General features: G+C 40.0%; 2 protein-coding genes across 2 annotated transcripts in view; one reads left to right on the top strand and one right to left on the bottom strand.

Moving 5' to 3' along the window:
- The window catches only part of LOC131597183 (uncharacterized), a 33,927-nt gene extending 15,780 nt beyond the window's left edge, over positions 1 to 18,147 (bottom strand). The window contains exons 1-3 of the mRNA XM_058869893.1: positions 18,016 to 18,147; positions 4,195 to 4,803; positions 2,173 to 3,345 (exon numbers count right to left, since the gene is read on the bottom strand). Of these exons, the coding sequence (XP_058725876.1) occupies positions 2,173 to 3,345; positions 4,195 to 4,803; positions 18,016 to 18,147 (1,914 nt within the window). The remainder of the gene's footprint in view (positions 1 to 2,172; positions 3,346 to 4,194; positions 4,804 to 18,015) is intronic.
- Positions 18,148 to 19,219: 1,072 nt separating this feature from the next.
- On the top strand, positions 19,220 to 21,139 carry LOC131597182 (uncharacterized). Its single transcript, XM_058869892.1, has one exon. The coding sequence runs from the start codon at positions 19,220 to 19,222 to the stop codon at positions 21,137 to 21,139; it is 1,920 nt and encodes a 639-aa protein (XP_058725875.1).
- Positions 21,140 to 24,950: the final 3,811 nt, after the last annotated feature.

The following is a 24,950-nucleotide window of genomic DNA, read 5'->3' as shown; positions in this document are numbered from 1 at the left end:
TTGATCTGATTATAACCAGAGAACCCGTCCATGAAGGAAAAGATGTTGAACTTAGCGGTGTTATCAACCAGCATGTCAATATGTGGTAATGGAAAGTCATCTTTGGGACTGGCTTTGTTCAAATCACGGTAGTCAACACACATTCTGACTTTGCCATCTTTCTTCGGAACTGGCACTATGTTTGTAACACCCTGGATTTCCGCTTACCCCGCAGGGCTTCCGGCCTACCAAGCATGTCACCAGCTTAATCAATAATCCCCCCTAGGTCCGCTTATCGGCTGCCCAGGAAATATTGTTTTTGCCTTCCGCAGGAATCGAACCATGTACCTAGGGGTTAAGTACATATTCATAGCAATTCCTGCGGGAGGCAAAAACAATATTTCCTGGGCAGCCGATAAGCGGACCTAGGGGGGATTATTGATTAAGCTGGTGACATGCTTGGTAGGCCGGAAGCCCTGCGGGGTAAGCGGAAATCCAGGGTGTTACAATGTTGGCCAACCATTGAGGATACTCTGAGGTGACAAGAAAACCTGCGTCGAGTTGCTTCTGAACTTCCACTTTGATCTTGTTAGCCATATCAGGGTGAGTCCTTCGTAATTTCTGCTTAACTGGCGGACATTCTGGTTTCAATGGCAAGTAATGCTGAACAATATTGGTATCCAACCCAGGCATGTCTTGGTAGGACCAGGCAAACACGTCAACATATTCTTTGAGAAGGTCTGTCAACTTACTCTTGACATCAGTATCAAGCAGCGATCCAATGGTCACTTCTTTTTTGTCTTCTTCAGAACCCAAGTTGATCTTTTCTAAAGGCTCTTTGTGAGGCAGAATGGTTCTTTCCTCGTGCTTAAGTAATCGAGAGATCTCGTCCGGGATCTCCTCTTCTTCCTCTTCTTTGGCTTCGAACACAGGAAACTCAAAGTTGGGAGAGGGCATAGGGTTATTGCATTCAATGGGTTTATCAATAGTAAATCTGCACATGTGATTTATATCTATTTCAGAAAATTTATGAATGCAAGAGTGTATGCCGATTTTTTTGAAAAGTTTTTTTTTTATTTTATTTTGGTTTTTTAGGATTACCATTTCCAAGAAAAAGCAAAAATAAAACATATAATGTAGGGAATTCAAAATGACGCTTTATTTATGATTCATTTTTGAAACAAAGCCCTAAACACAAACTCATTTGTCTTGGGCAGGACAAAGAGGGAAACTTTTAAAACAAAGCCCTATACACAAAGTTATTTGGGCGGAACATTTGAAAGCAAAGCCCTATAAAACATCTCTCTGCTTTGGGCAAGGCAGGAGGTCAAAATAACAGCGAGGTGATTACTTTGAGCGGCGAACAACATTCGGAACGTCGACAGCTTTCCAGTAGCAACGAACTCCTCTGTGTATTATGTATTCAGGAAAATTCCCCCCATAATTATCTTCAGTATTGACATCGTCTGCTGGTCGAGCAGGATTTGAAGGTCCTGGTTTGTCAACCTTGTTCTTTGTAGAGTTGAAACGGTCTTCTTCTACTTCTTGAAGAGCATAAGATGAGTCACAATCTTCAGAATTTTCAGGATGTATTTCCCAGTCTTCAGGATGAAGAGACTCATTGTCAGCGACACTTTCCGAGTCAGTTGCGGGACCATCTTCCCCTTCATCTTCAAAAATGGCATTTATGTGATAATAACCATCTTCAGGATTATGAACCTTGGCAGATACATCGAATCCGAAATCTTCAGTAACTTCAGGCTGCTGAGAAAATTGACAGGGCTGATAAACCTCTTCTGGTTGACTATTATATCCAAAGGAATCTCCCCATCCAGTTGGTTGGATATCCTCAATCGCAATCTTGTAACTTTCAGGTGCAGAATATTTCACCATGTAATCAAATTTTCCACTTGGTTGTCCCAAGGTATTCCACATTTCTGCAGGAACAGGCTTAGTTTCATTGCCTTTGGATTTCTCTGACGGAGGATATGGTTCTTCCTGAGATATGTATCCCGAGTCATTGAGATAACATTTCCATTCTTCTTCGTCATCGGGGAGACCTTCTTCGATACATTCTTCAATAAGGACATTAACCTCTTGAGGAATTGGATTAAGGAATCCTCCACTAATGAATGTTTCTTTGATCGGACGAAGGGTTTCATCCTTCTTGGTGCAGTTTGAGAATGTTGGTGAACATCCGAGTCCTGCTCTAGTTTCATTCTTGGTCGGGATCACAACTTGCCCCCAGCCAGTGGTAGTTCCATCTTTCACTACTTTTACTGCCTCTTTGTAAGAAGAGATCGATGCTTTCTTCTTGGAAGATTCGTCTTCTAAAGAGAGACCTTGGAACGGAGTTCCTTCCTCATTATCGGCACTAATAAAAGAGAAATTGGATAAATGACTCACCATTAAGGCTTGTTCTCCACTTATTGTTACCAATTTTCTATTTGTTACAAATTTTAACTTTTGATGGAGCGTAGAAGTTACTGCCCCTGCTTCATGGATCCAAGGTCGTCCTAACAGACAGCTATAAGCAGCTTGAATGTCCATGACCTGGAAGGTGATTTGAAATGTATGTGGACCAATTGTCATGGGAAGGTTGACTTCGCCGATAACAGATTTTCGTGATCCATCAAATGCTTTGACTACTACACCACTGAACTTCATAGGCATTCCTTGGTAAGACAAGCGAGCAAGAGTCGTCTTTGGCATCACATTCAAGGAAGATCCGGTGTCTACCAACACATTGGACAAAGAGTCTGACTGACAGTTCATAGAAATGTGTAGAGCAAGATTGTGATTTCTACCCTCCTCGGGGAGTTCTTCATCACAGAAGCTTAAATTGTTGCAAGCTGTTATGTTGGCTATTATCCCATCAAAGTGGTCAACAGTCACATCATGATCGACAAAAGCTTGATCCAAGACTCTCATCAGGGCTTCCCTGTGGGCTTCAGAATTTAACAGCAATGAAAGTATTGAAATTTTTGAAGGAGTCTGCATAAGCTGATCCACAATCTTGTATTCACTTCTTTTGATAAATTTCAAAATTTCGTCAAAGTCAGGATTGACATTGGTTCCACTGGATTGACCAACATCCGTGCTTGTATTACTGACAGGAGTTTCCACAGGATTTCCCACTGGAACATTGACAGGATTTTGTCCGGTTGCAGGAGCAACAGGCTGCTTTGAAGGTAGTGGAGTATACACACGTCCACTTCTTATCACTCGACTCACATCAGCGATATTCACGACAGATGAAAGAGTAGGCAAAGGAACTTCTTGTCCATTCTTTATCATTGTTGCATTGTAGTTGTATGGAAGTGCCTTGTCAGAGTCATAAGGAACAGGTACAGGTAGACAAATGATCAAAGGAGCAACAGGAACCTTCGGCTTGTTGTAGGTAACTTCTATGCGCTCAGGCATGTTGAAATGAGGAACGATGACGTTAACTGTAGGCATTTCCGAGTTGATATCTGAGACTAAAAGCTCATGCGGATAACATCCTATCATGTTAACTTCATTTTCATTCCTATTTCTGTAGATCTGAATAGTACCATTATCCAACAGAACTTGGAGATCTCTTCTCACAATCGAACATCCATGAGGATCTATACAACATATGCTACAAGAACCGTAGTGATGCTGGCGAAAATTCTGCCCTCGACAGAGAGTAGCATGCATTTGTACCAAATCGGCTCTTGAGTAATTGATATTATAGACTCGGTATGGACCAGGACATCCATATACCATGTTTACAACATGCCCTCCATGATTGGGTAGCGGATTTGCTTGCACATTTGGATTCAAATTTCTGAAAGAGAGGAGATTAGATCTAACCAACCTCTGAACTTCATGTTTCAAAGCTATGCAATGCTCGAGATCATGGCCAGGTGCTCCTTGATGATAAGGGCATGAGACCTCAGCTTTGTACCACCATGGGAGTTTCTCAGGTACTGGTGGTGGTGCTCTAGTTTGAACGAGACCTTTTTCAACCAACGCAGGGTACAATTCTGTGTAGGTCATTGGAATCGGATCAAACTGTGGAGCTCTTTGTACACGATTCTGATTATTGTTAAACTGCTGAGCCTGTTGTCGAGGCTGTTGTTGTTGAAACTGCGAAGTAAAACCCGGATTCGGTGTTGTATTAACGGCTGGTGCGATAGCAGCTACTTGTCGTTGACAATTGACATTTCCTCTTGGCTTTCCTTGGGATACCATGTCAACACTTTGTTCTTTCTTCTTTGGGAAACTACTTCCAAACTTTTTGGTTCCGCTTGAAGATCCACCTTCTTTAGTTAGACGTCCGGTTCGGACTCCTTCTTCTAGACGCATCCCCATGTTTACCATTTCAGTGAAATCACTTGGAGCACTAGCAATCATGCGTTCATAGTAAAACGGACTGAGAGTATTCAGGAAGATCTTTGTCATCTCTTTCTCTTTTAACGGTGGATTAATCTGAGCAGCAGTTTCTCTCCATCGTTGGGCATATTCTTTGAAAGCTTCATGGTCTTTTTGAGCCATGGATCGGAGCTGATCTCTGTCTGGAGCCATATCCCAGTTGTACTTATATTGTCGGACAAAGGCCTCGCCTAAGTCATTGAATGTTCGAATATTAGTGCTATCCAAGCCTGTGTACCACTTCAGTGCGGCACCAGTCAAACTGTCTTGAAAGTAATGGATAAGCAACTGATGATTATCTGCATAAGTAGACATCTTCCGGGCATACATCACGAGATGGCTTTGTGGACAAGAACTTCCTTTGTATTTCTCAAAGTCTGGGACCTTGAACTTAGCTGGTATTTGTACACTAGGTACCAAACATAGCTCCTGGGCATTCTTTCCAAACAAATCTTTGCCACGAATAGCTTTGACTTCCAGCTGAATCTTGTTGAACTGCTCTTGGAGATCTTCCACAAGGTTACGCTGATTTGTGCTATCACCTTGATCATGATAAATCTCATTGCCATCATAAGGAACAGTGTGAACCGTAGGGGTCGGAACTGTCATAGTGGGTTGAGAAAGTGCCATAGTGACTTGAGAAAAAGTTACCCCCGAATGTGGAATAAACGCCGAACCTTGTGCAGCAGGCGCTTCAGTTGTAGCTGTTTGAACCCCAGAAACATTATGGCGGAAACCTGTACCAAAGCTGAAAGGTGTGCCCCAACCTTCTGGCATGGAGAAAGATGGAATGCTGAATGCAACTGTAGAAACTGGAGTAGTGACTTCAGATGTTACTGTTGCTTGACTGTTGGGTGGCGGCGGCTGATTCTGTGCGGCCATTAGGGAGTCAACCAGAGTGGTGAGACTTTCCAACTTTTCCTGAAGGGTGGTCACCGTACCACGGAGCTCAATATTCTCTTGTTCAGAGTGTTCCATTACTCTTCTTCTGCTTGAACGAGTATTGTATCTGTGATCTGTTTGCGAGCGCGGTCGAGAAACTTTGAGACGCGACAGCTTGACGATCTATTGGAGAAAGATCCAAAAGATAAGACTCTAGACAACAGACTCGATTTGCAGAATGATGTATGCAAAAATAAGTTTATGATTTTTCCAAATATTTTAAAGATTATTTCCTTGCAAACATTTGAACACAAACAATTCTTTTATTGAAATAATGGGAAATGTTACAACATTGGAGCATAGCTCCTTACAGAAGCAAATGATAAAAAAAACTAAACAAATCCTAAGCATCCTCATCAGACGAAGAACCAAATGCATTGTGCAGCTTGAGCTTCATGATTTCTTTCCCATAGCGAGCTTTCAAATCGTCCTTTTCAGCTCTCAGCTTGTCAACCACATTCTTCCAATTGTCAGGTATCGGAGCGTTGCTTGTTGAACCTTCAAGCTTTTTCTTGCTTTCTTTGATGTATCTTCTGATTGCGGCATCTTTCCGACGGATCTTCTCATCTTTGTTCATGAGCCATCCATCCTGATAATAGAGAGTTTCTTCATGTTCTTTCACTTGTTTCTTCAACTTTCTATTTTCCACATCAGTTCTTCGAAACTTTTCTTTCCAAGCGTCTTTTTCTATCCTCATCTTGGTCAAAGTGTCTTGGTATTCCTCCATAGCGGGAATGTTGGGTCGTTGAGGCACCACATGGAACATGGGTTTTTCATAATCATAAGGCATTTGAAACTCCCTTGCTCTTTTCTTTACCCAACAGATGTAGGCGTTCGTAGCGATACAGTTCCTTATCTCACCTTTTTCTTTCCATCGGATGTCGTACCAGGCTTTCACCATTTTTTTTTCAACCCTTGAGGATCATTTCCTTCCTGATAGAAGTAGCTTTCCACTGTAGGGCCAATGGGTTTAGTTGAATTTGCATACCCGAGTTGTTGTCGGGCTAGGACCGGATTGTAGTTAATTCCTCCTTGTGTACCAATGAGGGGTACGTTGGCGAATTCTCCACAACTTTCAATGGTTTCTGTGCCGCAGCGAGCCAAGGTATACCATTGAATATCATTATTAGTAAGACACATAAGTCTTCGAGACCAACGTAAACCTTCCCGGTTTTCCGTGAAAATGGGAGACTTAGGTAAGTGTGAAACAATCCATTTAAACAACAGGGGTGCACAACATACAATAATTCCACCACCTTGGTGATTCCTATGATGGACAGAGAAATACATGTCACCAAGCAGAGTCGGAATGGGATTTCCATTCAAAAAGACCTTTATGGCAATGATATCAACAAAGTCGTCGATATTGGGAAACAGAACCAACCCATAGATGAGCAAGGCTAGTACAGCTTCAAAAGCTATCATGCTACCAGTCTCAATGAAATCAAAGGCTTTCTTTATTAAAAACTGCGAAGTCAAACCCGGAAGGTTTCCTTTGGTAGTCCAATTACTTTCTACTTCGGATTTCTTCAAGTGGATACCCGCTGCAATGGCTGGTGACTTAGGAATGGCTTCCAAACCATTGAAAGGTATTTTGTCAGACACAGGAATACCCAAAAGATTGGCATATTCTTCCAAGGTTGGTACCAACTGATAGTCTGGAAAGGTAAAACACCGGTAGATGGGATCATAAAACTGAACCAGAGTTTTGAGAAGTCCTTCATCAACATGAGTGTTCAAGATAGGCAAAAGTTTTCCATGGCTTTTCCTAAAATCAGGAGGATCTTGTACAAAAGACGCTAACTCTTTCAGTCTTTCCACATTAGGCTCTTTGAAACCGTACCTCTTGGTATGCCTTTTTACCCACTACATAACCTAATCCTATAATGTTTGCAAAGAAAAATTCTCTAATTGTTTGGAAAAAAAATCATGTTTTTATGGAAAAAGATGGGTTTTTTAATGAATGTATGAATGCATGGATGCGTGGATGCCACATATTCAAACATGGTAAAGCAAACATGGTAACGCAAACATGGTACTGTAAACATGGCAACACAAACATGGTAACACAAACATGGTACACACAGGTTCAAAGGTCCAGCGTCACGAGCATGAGGTCAGAGAACCAAACATGGGATAGTTCTAGTTAATCACCTGCAAAACATGTTCTACTGATACGTCAGAGTCTACATTTTTCTTTCGGATATTACCGGCTTTCCACAATTAAACTCATGAGCCAGCAATATTCTCAAGAAAAACTCGTCTGAGTGTGGTTCTCCGCATGACAACTAATCCAATTCTTCACCTGAATAGTTTCTGCACCACAACCTAATAAGGCCAGGATGGGTTGGGGTTCTACAGCCAACTCAGCTTCTACAGTTCAATGAAAGCAATAATGTCTTCGCAATTAACTCGCTAAACATATATTACAAACAAGGAACCTCCACTGAGCGGAAGGATTCTCACGTGCGCCTGCACATGACTATACCCTCCACCTAATTCTCATGTGTACTTAATCCGGGTTAGGATTTGTCCATAATGTAACACTTGTAACAGAACCACAGATGTAACGGAACCACAGAACCAAACAAGAACAAAATAAAAACAAAACAAATAGAAATAACCCTTTCTTTGGAAACAATAAAAAGATGGTCCCCAGTGAAGTCGCCATTTTTCTGTCGCGGGGAAAAATCGTTGTCTTTTTTCGGGATGAGACACCTGATGCCTTCTTTGGGCTCGAGTGCTCAAAAAATGATTTTTCTTTTGTACGGACCAAACTTTTTATTGTTTCCAAAAGAGGAAAAGGAAAAAAGCTGCAATAACCTAAAAGTGGGGGGAGAGATCTTGGGTAAGAGGGTTGGTTATACGAAGGGAAGGTATTAGCACCCAACGTATCTATAGTACTCTATAGGTTTCTTTGTTTTGTTTATTCCATTCTTGTTATGGTGGAGGTTCTTGTGAGAAAGAGGTGGGACCTAAGGTGTTTGTTTGATTATGCTCGCAAAGATCATCGCGATCCTCTGCATACATATCCCTTAGAGGGAATCAGAGCATCTGTAGCTCGGGGTCTACGGGTGCTAAGGTTTGAATGGTTTGAGGGAGAAGTTTTGCTCGCCAAGGATACGACCTTGTGCCTACGTATTCTCAAAGGGATGTTGAGAAAGTCAGAGCAATCGTAGTTCCCACTTATGCTAGGGGAAGCAAAGGATAAGAGACAAATGTCATCTAAATGTTCGATGTATCTAATCTATATCATCACATACATCTATTTGTTTTGTTTGAAAATCTTTTCATTATAAGCCCTGGGCCATGCCGCTTATGGTGCTTAGAATGATAAAGATGCTTTTTAGCCAGCCTTGTGGCAAAAACTTTCAATGAAGTCAGCCTTGTGACAAAAAGTTTTGATTAATCAGCCAGCCTTGTGGCAAAAGTTTCAATGAAGTCAGCCTTGTGACAAAAACTTTGATTAATCAGCCAGTATGGTGGCAAAAAGGTTTGATTGATTAGTCAGCCTTGTGGCAAAAAAGTTTGATTGATTAGCCAGCCTTGTGGTAAAAAAGTTTGATTGATTAGCCAGCCTTGTGGCAAAAAGTTTGATAAATTTGATTGATTGATTGATTGATTGTTTGTGATGATATAGAAGAGATACTCCTATCATAGAGATGATAAATGTCTAATCTCCTAGGGTATTTGATTTGGATATTCGGGATGCTTATAAGAAGCCCGTGGGTCCTTGTACGAAGCCCAAGAGGAGGCTATCCGAGGGTCCTTGCATTGTAAGCCCAAGAGGAGGCTATGGGAGGGACAATCCCGGGTCCTTGCATTGTAAGCCCAAGAGGAGGCTATGGGAGGGTCACTCGTTTGTACAAAGCCCAAGGGGAGGCATGGTATAGTTGGTCTGAGCTCTTAGAGCGATTTCACCGGGAAACCATACTCTATTTCCTAACCTAAACTAGTGGAGATTCTTTGCACGAAGCCCAATAGGAGGCTATGGGGAACCTAGTGTTGTACTAAGTTGAACAAGCACACATATCACACATATGAACAAACATGAACAAGTATGAACAAACATGAACAGGTATGAACAATTATATACAGTTATACATATATATGACAAGGTGTGTGTATATAATGGAGTTTATGAAGGAAATATACCTGTAAGCATGATCCATTTGTATACACGGGGGCTCGGGACTCATACTCGGGGAGAGGTCCACTTGAATTTATTCAAAGCTATGTAAACAGGTATTCACAAAAGGGCTTGGGACTTATACCTACGTGGAGGCCCATGGTATATTTTTGGGAAGATTTAAAGAAACCTTCATTTTTGGTTTGTTATTCAAAGTTAAAAACAGATCAAGATATGTACAAAAATGTGTACAATGAAATACCTAATTTCATGTACAGGAATGGGTATGTACAAAAGGGCTTGGGACTTATACCTACATGGAGGCCCATGGTTCATTTTTTGAAAACATGGTTGATTGTTTTATTTACAGACGCGTCGTTTGAAAAACTGTTTGAAAGTTATTGTTTTTGAAAGAGTTTTCTGTACAAAGAAAAAACTGTAAAAAGAAAGAGGAAAGGGACTTATACTCTCTAATATTCGAGAGGCCCCACATCATTTTGAAAATCAATTGATCAATTAAAAAGATTTAATCAATAGTTTTCTTTGAAAATCAAAAGGAAATGGTTTATCGTTTTTGGGAAGAATCGCGATCGCTCGTCTTAAAACAATTTGAATTTTGACAAAAGTCAACTTAATTAAGTTAAAACAAGTTTTAATGCTTAATTAAGACCTAAATGATTAGGGTTTGGTCACAAAAAATATTTACAAGTGATTAGGTTAAAAATTAAATGAAAAACAATATTTAAAGTATTTAAAAACACTTAAAAAATGTATCATTTTAAACCTAATTAAAAGCATATTAAATAAATCCTTTTTTATGATTTTTTTTGATATTGTTAAAATATGTATATTAAATAAAAGATGTGTAAAAAATGAAATAAAAATGAGTTAATTTGATTGGTCAATGAATTAATTAAAGTTGTGTAAAAAAAATTGAAAGAAAATAGTGATAAAAAAATGTTTTGGCCCCCATGAGTGTTGAACTCGCGCCCTCTCTCTCACAACTCAAAAACTTAACCAACCAGACCACGCGCGTGGTCTGTTAATCTCTTGCAATGAATTAAATATATTTTGAATCAGGTTCCTAAGTTCAGTTTCAAAATTTGGCGCCAAGAACACAACCCCCAAATTGAATTTGAAAATTCTGAAAACTGAATTGTTTGGATCAAGTGAATAGCCTAACTGGCTCGATTTTTCATAAGGAACACAATGGTATCATTTAATTGCATTTATTTTAACTCTAAGGCTATCAATTTTCTGATGAACACGAAGAACCCTAATTCTGAGTTTCAATCTGAAATCGTGTGTGTGCATGATAAGTTGCAATTGATTGAGGGTTAATGGTCCATACATATGCAGAAACATGATGGTAAACCAGTTTTTCATTTATGATGCATGTATGATAGAGTTTGAAGTTCAAGAGAGCTTACCTTCTAAAACGGCCACCTGAGAATTGAATTTTGCAATAGGGGTTTTACAGAAGTTGCTTGATGATCTGGATAGCTTCAATGGACCTTATGGAAGGTGTCTGGATGCTTGGAATGAATTGAAAACCCCTGGAGCAGTTGGGGGTACCCGATCTACAGTAGGAGCAAGTGAGAATCGAGCTTGATGATTCTGATGTTTCAGGTTGATGATGAGTGTTTGGATAGTTCATATGAAGTATATGGATGGTGTTTGAAGTGTTAGTTTGGACTGAAATGACCTGGAATTGATTTTGGCATGATAAGGCTTAGGTTATGCATATTTGAGAAGTGAGATGATGATTCTGAGATTTGAGGTGTTTTTGGGTGTATGAGTGATTCAAACACATCCCATATGATGTTTATGAGATGTTAGAATCATTACTTTGGCCAGAACTTCAAGGGTTTAGAGGTTGGGATTTCTACCTCTTTGAAACTTAAGAAACTTGCAATTCAAGAAAGAAAGAGAAAACCTATAATTTGTGAGGTTTTGGTGTGATTTGCAATGAAGTGAGGACCTCTATTTATAGGCCAAAGAGTCTGAACTCAGAGCTTTGCAACTTGCTTTAAAGTTTGATGATTTGGCTTAAGGGATAGAAAGGAATCTTTCACATTTAATGCATATGGTTAAAAGTAACTAAACCATGGTTATTTCTCTAAGCTTCTTATCTCTTTCCATTCTGATCTCAAACCAGAAATATCTTTCAATTATTGCCTCTATGTGTCATCAATTGGATCATTTGGTAGAATAGTGCATAACTTTGGTAAAAATGGCTTGTAATTTCATGCATAATGGTCACTAATGGCAAAATTCAAAACCATAGCTACACTCCATGTTTTTTCATGCTCTTGGACATTTTGGAAAGCTCATGTTGTGTACTTCAAAACCCTAGTTGGAAGTTTCCTCAAGACCTTTAAGGAAATGGGTGAAAAAGATCCATGAACTTTGAGAAAAATGAAGTTTCAAGTGAAATTTTCCAAAGATGCCAACTTTGAAGCTCCATATCTCTTAAATGGTTGATCTTATGAAAAAAATTTATATGTGTCAAAGTTGTTTATTGGATCAAAATCTACAACTTTCATGTTGGAAGTTTTTTTCAGTTTGTAGGTGAAATTTTGAGAAATTCCCTTCCAAAGTTTGGAAAAAACCATGAAAAACACTTGGAAAAATTTTCTAAGTATGAAAGTCAAACTTTTGACTTTTTGATTCTTGATTGATTTTCTTGATTTTTCTTGATCAAATGACTTCATTTATCATATATTGATGATTCAAAACTTCAAAAGTCATGGTTGACCAAAATTCCCCAAAAGTCAATGGTGATCTTGTACAGTTGAATTTTTCAAACGAATTGCGTTTTTGGAGATTTCAAATGAAACAGGCTATCCTCATCAAATGAGTGGTATGAATGGATCATATTGAGGTATTGGAGGATATTGAATCATAGTTTGAGTTGTGACACCATGTCCTGATTAAAAAGGCAGTTGTTCAGTGAATTAGGTCAAAAACCCTAAGTGTCGACCAGATGAAATTGATGACTGTGGATCTTGAATTGAGATACAATTTCCATTGTATATTGTCATAGGGATTATTTGAGGATGATTGAAACCTTTGATTGACTTCCTGGGGATTTTTAGGGTTTCCCAAATGTGATTCCTGATTTTAGTCCTTGATAGTTCAAAACCCTAATTCTGATGATTTGAAATTTTACTGTTGATCAATCTTTGTGTAGGAGATGTTCTGAGCCAATGGATTGGGTTAAAATGATGCACTTGGGGTCTTGAGGTCATGTTCTAAGTCATTAGGTCAAATCCTGAGCAGAGGTCAGGAGTATGCTATCTTCAGTCAAAACCCTAATCTGGTTGGTTCAGTGCCTTTGAGCTTGTTGAAATGAATCTTTGGGGACCAAATGTTGATTATTGATGAAGATAATTCTTTTGAGATGAAGGGAGAACAAAACCCTAATTGATTTTTATTTGTACTGATGAGTGATTTCCTGATTAAATCCTGCTAAGTCACAAGTAACAAACACAAGCTATGCAATTTGTTAGAGATGCAAATGATGCATATGTTAATGATATGAGGTGGTATCTTAGGTCAAAAATTGGGGTATGACACTATCCTACCTTCTCAGATCAGTAAACATTTCCTTAGTAGAGTTTGATTAACCTTTCTGCTATCCGACTGAAGGATCTGGAAGTAAGACTCAACCAAGCAGTGACGAAGTTGTCAATAGCCTCGCCACCAAAAGTCATGGTTCATTGGAGGAAGTTCCCCCTATCCCCGAAGAAACCTAGGATACATTAGGAGAACCAAGCGGAAAATTCAACTACATGGTGAAATACTCCGCTCCTGAAACTTCAAAAATCTCTCTTGAAGACATTGTTCCAACTGGATGGGATATTGATCATGAGTACTTTGCTAAGCCGAAAGAGATATACAAACCTTGCTATTCGTCACCACCGTCTAGTGAAGTCATCATTAAGGATTATATCCCCAAATCACCTTCCGAGGCCAGAAATTGGGAATTTACATACCTAGTCAACACCATCTTAGGAGAAGAGCAATATCAAATTACAGAAGAGGATGATATCGAAAGTGTCTCCGACAACGAGTCTCTCCATTCAGAAGATTGGAAGTTTCCTCAAAAGAAAGTTCAACATACTCCACTTAGAAATGGGTATGCTCACACCGCTCAGTCTGTTGAAGTAGAAGAAGATCGTCTGAGTGTTACAAAGACAGTGGTTGGTAAATCAAGACCTACCACAGGCCAACTTAAGCCTAAAGTGCCAGATTACATGGTGCACAATGGGGTTCGCCACTATTAGACGGCTGTTGAAGTTTCAACTGTTATTCGCACTCCTAAGTAGGAACTTTCACCGTTATATTGTCCTCTCACCATAGCCCGTGGTGAAGAGATCTTTCATAAGGCTTTGCATTATACTATTTCTTAGGAAAATATCCCTCTTTGCTTTGCCCAAAGCAACAGAGTTTTGTTTTATGGGGTCTTTGTTTCAAAAAGTGATTGTCGATAAATAAAAATGTCATTTTGTTCCTTCGTTAGTTTTTCCCTTTTCTTTTTTCGAAAATTGGTAATCCTAAAAAACACCCTCAAAAAACATCAAAAACATTCCATTAACTTCATACACCGAGTATTCCCTCGTTCTCTAAATAAAATTTATCACACATATGCAGATTAATCATAAAAAACCCCATTGAAACGTACGATCATATGACTTCTCCAAACTTTGAGTTTCCTGTAATCAAGGCAGAGGAAGAAGAAGACGAAGAAATATCAGAAGAAATTTCTCGGCTACTTCAACAAAGAGAAGAGGCCATTGAGCCATACAATGAGCCTTTAGAGATCATTGACATTGGTTCCGATGGAAACAGAAAAGAGGTTAAGATTGAAGCTTCGCTCAGTTCAGAAATCAGAGAGAGTTTGATACAACTGCTCAAAGAATTCTCAGATGTGTTCGCTTGGTCCTATCAGGATATGCCAGGGTTGGATACCAGTATAGTGGAGCATAACTTGCCATTGAAACCAGAATGCCCTCCGGTCAAGCAAAAATTAAGAAGGACTCATCCGGAGATGGCCATGAAAATCAAAGAGGAAGTTTAAAAGCAAATCAATGCTAGTTTCCTCGTCACTTCAGAATACCCTCAATGGTTAGCTAACATTGTTCCCGTTCCCAAGAAAGACAGAAAAGTCCGCGTATGCGTCGACTACAGAGATTTGAACAAAGCTAGCCCTAAGGATGACTTTCCTTTACCACATATTGACATGTTGATTGACAGTACAACAAAATCCAACATTTTCTCATTCATGGATGGATTTTCAAGATACAACCAAATCAAAATGGCACCTGAAGATATGGAGAAAACAGCTTTCATCACCCCCTGGGGAACGTTCTGCTACCGCGTTATGCCTTTTGGACTAAAGAATGCAGGGGCAACCTATCAAAGAGCCATTACTACACTTTTCCACGACATGATGCATAAGAAAGTGGAAGTCTATGTGGACGGCATGATTGGCAGATCAGAAAATGAGGAAGATCATATACAGAATCTGTCAAATCCATTTCAACGCTTACGAAAGTTTTAGCTTCGCTTGAACCCCAACAAGTGTACCTTCGGCGTCTAGTTAGTAAAACTCCTTGGTTTCATCGTCAACAAACGAGGAATTGAAGTAGATCCAAACAAAGTCAAGGCAATTCAAGAAATGCCTTCGCCCAGAACCGAGAAACAAGTTAGAGGATTTCTTGGACGTTTGAATTACATCTCGAGATTCATATATCTCATGACTGCAACTAGTGCTCCAATTTTCAAGCTTCTACGGAAAAATCAAAGTTGCATATGGACATACGAGTATCAGAAAGCGTTCGAGAGCATTAAGGAATATCTGCTCGAACCACCCATCTTGTCTCTTCTAGTGGAAGGAAGACCTTTGATAATGTACTTAGTCGTCTTAGAAGAATCCATTGGTTGTGTCCTTGGACAGGAAGACGAGACAAAGAAAAGAGCATGCCATTTACTACCTAAGCAAGAAATTCACTGACTGTGAATCCAACTACTCCATGCTCGAGAAAACCGGTTGTGCTTTGGCGTGGGCTGCCATGCGTCTCCGCCAATAAATGATTCGAAATACCACTTGGTTGATCTCCAAGATGGATCCAATCAAGTACATCTTTGAAAAGCCTGCCTTGACCGGGAGAATTGCCCATTGGCAGATGTTGTTATCAGAATACGACATTGAGTATCACGCTTAGAAAGCCGTGAAAGGAAGCATCCTAGCTGAGCACTTGGCTCACCATCCACTCAATGATTATGAATCAATCAGATTAGATTTTCCAGACGAGGACGCCATGTACCTTGAGATGAAAAATTATAACGAACCACTACCAGACAAAGGACCCGAGATAGGATCCCAGTGGGGCTTAATCTTTGACGGAGTCGTCAATGCTTATGGACGAGGAATTGGGGCAATCATAGTTACACCTCATGGAACCCATATTCCGTTCACCGCCAGATTAACTTTCAAATGCACAAACAATGAGGCCGAATATGAAGCTTGCATCATGGGTTTCGAAGAATCCGTGGATCTAAGAATCAAACACTTAGATGTATACGGAGATTCTACTTTGGTCATCAATCAAATCAAAGGAGAATGGGAAACACGCCAACCTGGGCTAATGCCTTACAAAGACTACGTGAGAAGATTGTCTACATTCTTAGACAGGGTAGATTTTCATCACATTCCTCGTGAGGAAAATAATTTGGCTGATGTATTAGCCACACTTCCTTCCATGATTAGGATAAATCATTGGAATGACACTCCTCAAATCGATGTCATGCGCCTGGATAGGCCCGCTCGTGTTTTCACAGCAGAAGCAATCATCGACGACAAATCGTGGTATTACGACATCAAAAACTTTCTTCAAAGGCAAGAGTACCCTCTTGGGGCATCAAAGAAAGATAGAAAAACTTTGAGAAAGATAGAATAACGCAAAAACGTATCGTATATTTAGCTTAATTTACATGCATTATAATTCTATTTTATTTCGATTTTATTATTTTATTTTCTATTTTACCGGTATTTCTATTTGTTTTCAGGAATTTATTTAATCGGAGCTCACAAAAGAAATAGTCAGAAAAAGGACTTAAAATGGAGAAGAATTTCTTAAAATGCCAATTAAATGAGGAGGTGCTATTAGAAGAAGAAGCATGCCCAGAACAAAGGAAGCCCAACGCGCATGACTGGGCAAGCACGTGACAGAAGGCATGTGGAGAAGCCTGTCGGTCGGCATCCCCCCCTACATCGTTCGGCACCCCCCCTAAATATGGTGTGTGATGTTAGTCACACACCTAGGCCCATAAGAGACGCAGTTTTCCACTCTCCGCCATTTTCTCCTCCAAAAGAACAGAAACAGACGAAAACAAACTCCACATCAAGACTCTGCACCAACTTTATAAATACCCTTCAAGAATTATTGAGAGGGTTACGAATTTTACCCTAGTGCCGTCTTATTTTTCTTCTGCTATTCTCCAAGTTCCATTATTATTTCCTACCCACTTCTTGCGATAGATTTCCACACCGGAAATTCTATTGCGATTTAGTTTTCATTGTTAGCTTCAGAAGTAATTTTAATTTAGGACTCAGATTTATTTTCAAGAACTCAATTTCAGTACCGGATTCAAGTACCAGTGCTGCTCTGTTTCAATTTCAGTTTGCTATATTAAATTCAGGTTCATTTAATTGCTTTAAATTGTTATTGTCTGTTTATGTTAGTCATTAGAATCATGTCCGCAATATTTTTTACCTGCTATATCTGTTCTGTTTTATTTATTAAAACAATGTCCGGCTAGATTATTTTTATCGGTATGTAAGGTCACATAACCGAGGGAATCGCGTAACACTGTCAACGTATTTTATTAATTAAATTTATCTATCTGGTATTAATTTCTAATGCTTAATTTAAGTGTTTTGTAACGAGAGTTAAAAACAATAGAAGTTAGGATCAATAAAAACGAGAGTTTGAGATTTTAACTGGACAGTAGAAATTAAACATTAACTTTAAATACAACGAGAGCACTTTAAGGTTAATTAGACTTCATCGGTTTTCAAAAATCATCTTTAAACTTTATTTGATACAGCGAGAGCGCTCACTTAGGTTTAATAATGAGATCGTAATCAACAAACACGAGAGTGTGAGAGGAAGGTTTTTAAACAAGTGATTTCTACAGAAAGAATATTTTAAATTGCAATTCGCGTCGAAAGTTTACTAGATCCCCGACGTCCAACCGTTACATACCGATTATATTCCCGCTTATTTAATTAAATTATATCCCTTTTTAATTCCCCGTCTGATCATAATCAATAAGATATTAGCCTTAGGTTTACGTAGTAACGATTAACTACATTAGGTCGATTATTATTCCCTGTGGGTTCGATATCTTTTAAAACTACGCGATAGACTGTGCACTTGCAGTCATAATCACAGACATACCCCATTTTGTCGCGATCAAGTTTTTGGCGCCGTTGCCCGGGACTAATTTAGTCGACAATCGTGATTAATTATTCTAATCCCTTTGTGCATGCCAAGTACTCGCTCTCGAAGTGAATACTTAGCGCTGCCAATTCCCGAACTAGGGTGTTCTATCACTGTATCTTGTCGATTACGACGTAGTCGCACTCTTGTTCCTACTCCTACTTCTGAACCAGTTGAAGAATCAACCATGGGAGAACAGTCGCATCCTCTCAGATCTTACGTTATTCATTCGCAAGCTGAACCTCACAATAGCATTGCTGCTCTTGCTATTGAGGCGAATAATTTTGATCTAAAACCATCGTTGTTGTCAGTTGTACACCAAAACCAATTTTCTGGAAATGCGACGGAAGATCATAATCTTCATTTGTTAGTGTTCTTGCAATATGCAGACACTGTAAAGGCGAATAATGTCAGTGCGGAAGCTATCCGATTGCGCCTTTTTCCATTTTCAATGAGGGATGGAGCTAGAGCTTGGCTCCAGTCTTTACCCGCCAATTATGTCACGACCTGGAATGAACTTAAGAAAGTCTTCCTGGCACGTTATTTTCCACCTAGTAAGACCACCATGCTAAGAGCCCAGATCAATGGGTTTAGACAAAAAGACAACGAGTCTTTATTCGAAGCGTGGTAGAGATACAAGGACATGCTTAGACTCTGTCCACATCACGTATTAGAAGAATGGTTAATTATTCATACCTTCTACAATGGTCTCCTCTACAATACGAGACTTACAATTGACGCCGCCGCAGGTGGCGCACTGATGGAAAAAGCGTATGCTGATGCCTGTGCACTTATCGAGAGTATGGCTCAGAATCATTATCAATGGGGAAGCGAGAGAGCTCAGTCAGAGAAAACTTCTGGAGAGAAATCTTCAGCGAAGAGTGAGATGTACGAGATAAGTAGCCTCGACCGCATTAACGCCAAAGTCGATGCCCTAACTCATAAGAATGAAAACCTCACTGTAGAACCTGTAGCCGTCGTGGCCGCTGTTTCCCCAAATTGCGAAATATGTGGGATGTCTGGACATGCTGCCCCCGAGTGCCATCTTTTGGCAGGAGTTTCCCCCGAACAAGTAAACTATGCTCAAGGAAACCCCTACTCAAACACGTATAACCCAGGATGGAAGAATCACCCTAATTTCTCGTACAAGAACAATAATGCTTTGTACGCACATGGTCAAGCACCCAGTGTACCGCCTGGGTATCAAAAGGCACCATTCGCTGCTCCTTACGTCCCTAGGAAGTCTAACCTATAATTAATGATGGAAAATTTCATAGCCACTCAAACTCAGACTAATAAGGATTTTATAAACCAGAACGTGCACACTAATGAGCAAATCAAACAGTTAGCGACTAAAGTAGACGCGTTGGCCACTCACAACAAGCTGCTTGAGACACAAATCTCTCAAGTGACACAACAACAAGCACCTGCTACCGCACCTGCTGGGACATTTCCAAGACAGCCAGAACCTAACCCAAAAGGACATTCTCATGCTATTATTCTGCGAAGTGGTAGAGAGATGGACGAACCGACTGATCCTAGGCTTAAAAACCCTGCTATGTTCCAAAGCCCTAGGAAGACAACTAAGGAGGAAAGTAGACCCAAGGATAAACCAAGTGATCCGAAGGAGAAAGAGGACAAGGAAGGCGAGACGGAGGAAAAAGAAGCACCATACATACCTCCACCACCTTATAAACCACCTATCCCGTACCCTCAAAGACTCGAGAAATCTAAAACAATAGGGCAGTTCAAGAAATTTGTCGAACTTCTTAAACAGTTGAACATTACAATTCCGTTTACAGAAGCCATTACCCAAATGCCCTCATATGCTAAGTTCCTAAAAGAAATCCTATCAAATAAGAAGAAATTAGAAGACAACGAGACCGTAACACTCACTGCCGAATGTAGTGCAATAATTCAAAATAAAATGCCACCTAAGCTGAAAGACCCAGGAAATTTCTCCATACCTTGCAATATAGGAAAATTTGTCATAGACAAAGCTCTATGTGACTTAGGAGCTAGTATTAGCCTAATGCCTTTGTCCATTTGCGAGAAACTAAACATGGGAGATCTAAGACCAACCAAGATGTCAGTACAACTTGCAGACCGATCTGTCAAGTATCCAGTAGGTGTTCTTGAAAATGTACCCGTCCGCATCGGACAGTTCTACATCCCTACGGATTTCATAATTATGGACATAAAGGAAGATGTCAACACTCCTATAATCTTAGGAAGACCTTTCCTAGCTACCGGTGGAGCTATTATAGACGTAAAGAAAGGCAAGTTGACATTCGAGGTAGGGGAGGAGAAGGTCGAGTTTATTCTAACACAGTTCCTTCAAGCCCCAGCTATAGAGGACACATGTTATTTGGTGGATGTTATTGATGAATGTATAAGAGAGATAGGATTGTCGGAAGAATCTTACTCTGAAGTTATAAAGATTCCGATGCCCATGATTTTCGAAGATGACAATTGGCATCCGGAATATCGAGACGATAGTTTGAGCGAATGCTTAGCATTAACACCCAACCCTATGCCTTGCCCTAAGAAACCAACCTTGGACCTTAAACCATTACCCAAGACTCTTAGATATGAATATCTAGACGATGAGCTCAAAAGACCAGTAATAGTCAACGCAGAGCTAGGAGACACAAAAACTGAGAAGCTATTACAAGTATTAAGGAAATATCCATCTGCGTTAGGATATAACATTGCTGATCTGAAAGGAATAAGTCCTTTCATATGTATGCATAGCATCTTGTTGGAAGAAGATTGCAAAACCTCTAGGGAGCATCAAAGGAGGATTAACCCTATCTTGAGCACAGTAGTTAAAGATGAAGTTACCAAACTTCTGAATGCTGGAATTATATATCCAATCTCTGATTGTCAGTGGGTAAGTCCGGTCCAGTGTGTACCAAAGAAGGGAGGCATAACAGTTACCATAAATAAGTCAGGCGGATCTATAGCCGAAAGAAAGGTGACTGGAGCAAGGATGTGTATTGACTATCGTAAGTTAAACAAAACCACAAGGAAAGACCATTTCCCTCTTCCCTTTATTTACCAAATGCTCGAACGCTTAGAAAAACATTCCTATTACTACTACCTGGATGGATACTCAGGATTCTTTCAAATCCCGATTCATCCTGATGACCAAGAGAAAACAACCTTCACGTGCCCTTAAGGAACATTCTCTTATAGACGAATGCCTTTCGGATTATGCGACGCCCCTGCGACATTTCAGAGATGCATGATGTCGATTTTCACTGATTAAATACACAACATCATGGAAGTCTTTATGGACAACTTCTCTGTGTGTGGGGAAGATTTTGAAGGATGTCTCTCTAATCTAGAAAAAGTATTGGACAGATGTGTACAAGTTAACCTCGTCCTAAATTGGGAAAAGTGTCACTTTATGGTTAAACAAGGGATTGTACTTGGACATGTAGTCTCCAAAAGAGGGATTGAAGTCGATAAAGCGAAGATCGAAGTAATAGAAAATCTCCAACCCCCAAAAACAGTTAGAGATATACGGAGCTTCTTAGGACACGCAGGTTTCTATCGAAGATTCATAAAGGACTTTTCTAAGATCTCTAAACCGCTGACTAGCCTCTTAATGAAAGACGTTGAGTTTAATTTAAATGATGAATGTTTAGAAGCCTTTGAAGTACTAAAGACATCCCTTATATCCGCACCCATAATGCAACCACCCGACTGGAATTTACCGTTTGAAATTATGTGCGATGCAAGCGACTATGCTGTAGGAGCAGTCTTAGGCCAAAGGAAAGATAAGAAACTCCACGCAATATACTATGCAAGTAGGACCTTAGATCATGTGCAAATGAATTACGCCACAACCGAAAAGGAACTCCTGGTCGTGGCTTTTGCGTTAGATAAGTTTCGTTCCTATCTGATAGGAGTAGAGATAATAGTTTACACCGACCATGTAGCCATTAGGTATCTACTAGCTAAACAAGATGTAAAACCTAGACTATTAAGGTGGATCCTACTACTACAAGAATTTGATTTGGAAATCAAAGATAAAAAGGGAACCGAAAACGTTATAGTCGACCATTTATCTAGGATGGAAGGTATTAAGTCAGGAGAAACACCAATCAACGATGATTTCCCTTATGAACTCTTAATAGCACATTTAGAATCCAAAAGTGACACATTGGAACAACCTAAAGTGCAAACCATTAAGACACTAAGCACCGGAACCACACTGCCATGGTATGCTGATTTCGCCAACTACCTAGCGGCGAGAGTGCTTCCGCCTGACATGACTTACCAACAAAAGAAGAAGTTCTTCCATGACCTTAAACAGTACTACTGGGATGAACCCTTGCTATTCAAGAGAGACGCTGATGGGATCTTCCGTAGATGTGTTCCGGAAGAAGAAATAGAAAGTATAATACATCATTGCCATGATGCCCCCTATGGTGGGCATGCAAGCACATCAAAGACATGCGCTAAGATTCTGCAAGCCGGTCTCTTTTGGCCCAACCTGTGGAAGGATGTCCACATCGCTGTTAGAAACTGCGACCGATGTCAGCGCACTGAAAACATATCTAGGCGAGATGAGATGCCGCAAAAGGGCATTTTAGAAGTAGAAATCTTTAATGTGTGGGGAATAGATTTTATGGGACCTTTACCATCTTCCTTCGGTAATAATTACATACTTGTCGCAGTCAATTACGTATCTTAATGGATAGAAGTTGTAGCCTCACCCACAAACGATGCACAAGTAGTTATTAAGCTATTCAAAAATATAATTTTTCCAAGATTCGGCGTACCAAGATTAGTCATTAGCGACGGAGGATCCCACTTCATATCTAGAATTTTCGAAAAACTTTTAGTGAAATATGGAGTCCGACACCGTGTAGCAACACTTTACCACCCAGAAACTAGTGGACAAGTTGAAGTCTCGAATAGACAAATCAAGAAAATACTTGAAAGGACTGTTGCCACATCTAGGAAGGATTGGCCAACTAAGTTACACGAAGCACTGTGGGCGTATAGAACCGCCTACAAGACACCAATAGGAACCACGCCTTTCAAATTAGTATACGGTAAATCTTGTCATTTACCGGTGGAACTAGAGCATAAAGCCTACTGGGCAATAAAAACCTTAAACTTAAGTTACACCACCGCAGGCGAAAGGAGGTTATTAGACATTAACGAGTTGTAAGAAATTAGATTGGATGCTTACGAGAATGCTAGGATTTACAAAGAAAGATCAAAGAAGTGGCACGATAAACTTATCTCAAGGAAGGAATTCAATGAAGGAGATGTGGTGCTACTATTTAATTCTCGACTTAAGATCTTTCCAGGAAAACTTCGTTCAAGATGGTCTGGTCCATTCGAAGTTACCAAAGTATATCCGAGTGGCGCTGTCGAAATTAAAGGAAAATCGAGTGATTGCTTTGTTGTAAACAGGCAGCGATTGTAACATTACCATATTGTTGAAAACAAAGACTACACTGATATTCTTAAGCTCGTAGAGTTAATCGTCGAGTCGTAGAACTAACCATCGATTCGTCGAGCTTGCGACGTTAAACAAAGCGCTTTCGTGGGAGACAACCCACCTTTTAACTTTAATTTTCTTTTAAATTATTTTAAATGTTTTATTAAAATTTATCTTCTTTTCTTTCTGCACTCTATTTTCAAAATACTAACTCTTTGTTTTAAATCATACTAACTTAAAACTTTTCTTTCTGATTTTAAAAACTTCCAGGGTACTAACCACTTTTCTGACTTTAGATATGGATTTCACTGATGACATGGTAGTTACTTTTGGGAGTGAGGATCAACAGAGACGATATGAGATTCTGGCACAACGTGAGATGGGTCTCACCGCTTTCTTGCATGATGCGACTCTGACAATTCTATGTATCCAGGAAAGTGTGCATTTTATGCTTCATCAAATTGGTTGGGAGGATCTCCTTACCACCCGTACACCCACTTTCCGCAACCTGACCTTAAAGTTTTTGAGTTCCCTCCGATATGAGCCTAGACTTGGATTAGGTTTCAACAGAGGAAGAGTTTCATTCAGGCTGTTTGGATTCACCTACCGCTTCACCACCCGTCAGTCGGCCAGGTTACTAGGATATCCCACAGGCATGGATGCCTTAATGGAAGTCGATGATGAGTACTTCCTTGATAACATAGTTGACTATATTTTTGGAGTACCATATCTGGTAGAAACCAGAATCATCTACGACTCTTTTTAGAAATCCACAATCCCGCCATTAGGTATTTCCAAATGATTCTAGCCTTCACACTTTTTGGAAAACCTTTGTGCGATACTTCGGTGACCAAGGATGAGCTAGGCATTATGATGTGTGTTTTCAAAGCCAGACCAGTTATAGGAGTTTCATTTATGCTTGCTAGGATGGCCACTCTGGCCCAAGATACCGTCGGTCCTATCCTTGTAGGTGGTCTTGTTACTAAGATCGCCCGTGCTTTATCTTTGAGAGGCCCGCTTGCTAGATTGATTCTTTATGGAGGATTCAAATCCATGGACATGGAGTTTTGCTTCAACAAGAGCCTGATTAGCAACTACGAGTCTCCACCTTATCAGCTTCTCGTGAACTATGAGTCGGTTAATCATTTTGCTTTACCTTGCATTAGGTTCACAAGTGTTCACAAGAAAGAAAGTCGGATTTATGACTTGGAAGGACAAGGTGAAAATGATTTCGAGGAAGGAGAAAGTGATCTGAGGACACCGACTGGCTACTATGACATTAATACTACACTTGATGGGGATGTGCCTATGGTTGACCACGCTGCTGCTATAGAGACCCTTCGGAACGATGTTGCTGTACTTCGTACCGATTTAGGGAGACTCCGAGGATATTTCCACGGATTTATGGATTTGGTCACGGCAAATCTCGACAGTTTTCATCAACACTTTCAGTCCATCCCGCCACTGAAAAGTGGCTAATTGAAGACCGCTAATTTCTATTTCTAACTCTTACATTTAGACAATGAGG

The sequence above is a fragment of the Vicia villosa genome, linkage group LG4 (genome assembly GCF_029867415.1).
Source record: "Vicia villosa cultivar HV-30 ecotype Madison, WI linkage group LG4, Vvil1.0, whole genome shotgun sequence".
In the NCBI taxonomy this organism is placed as follows: Eukaryota; Viridiplantae; Streptophyta; class Magnoliopsida; order Fabales; family Fabaceae; genus Vicia; species Vicia villosa.
Note: the sequence above shows the minus strand (reverse complement) of the source record. Positions and strands in the feature narration are given on the sequence as shown.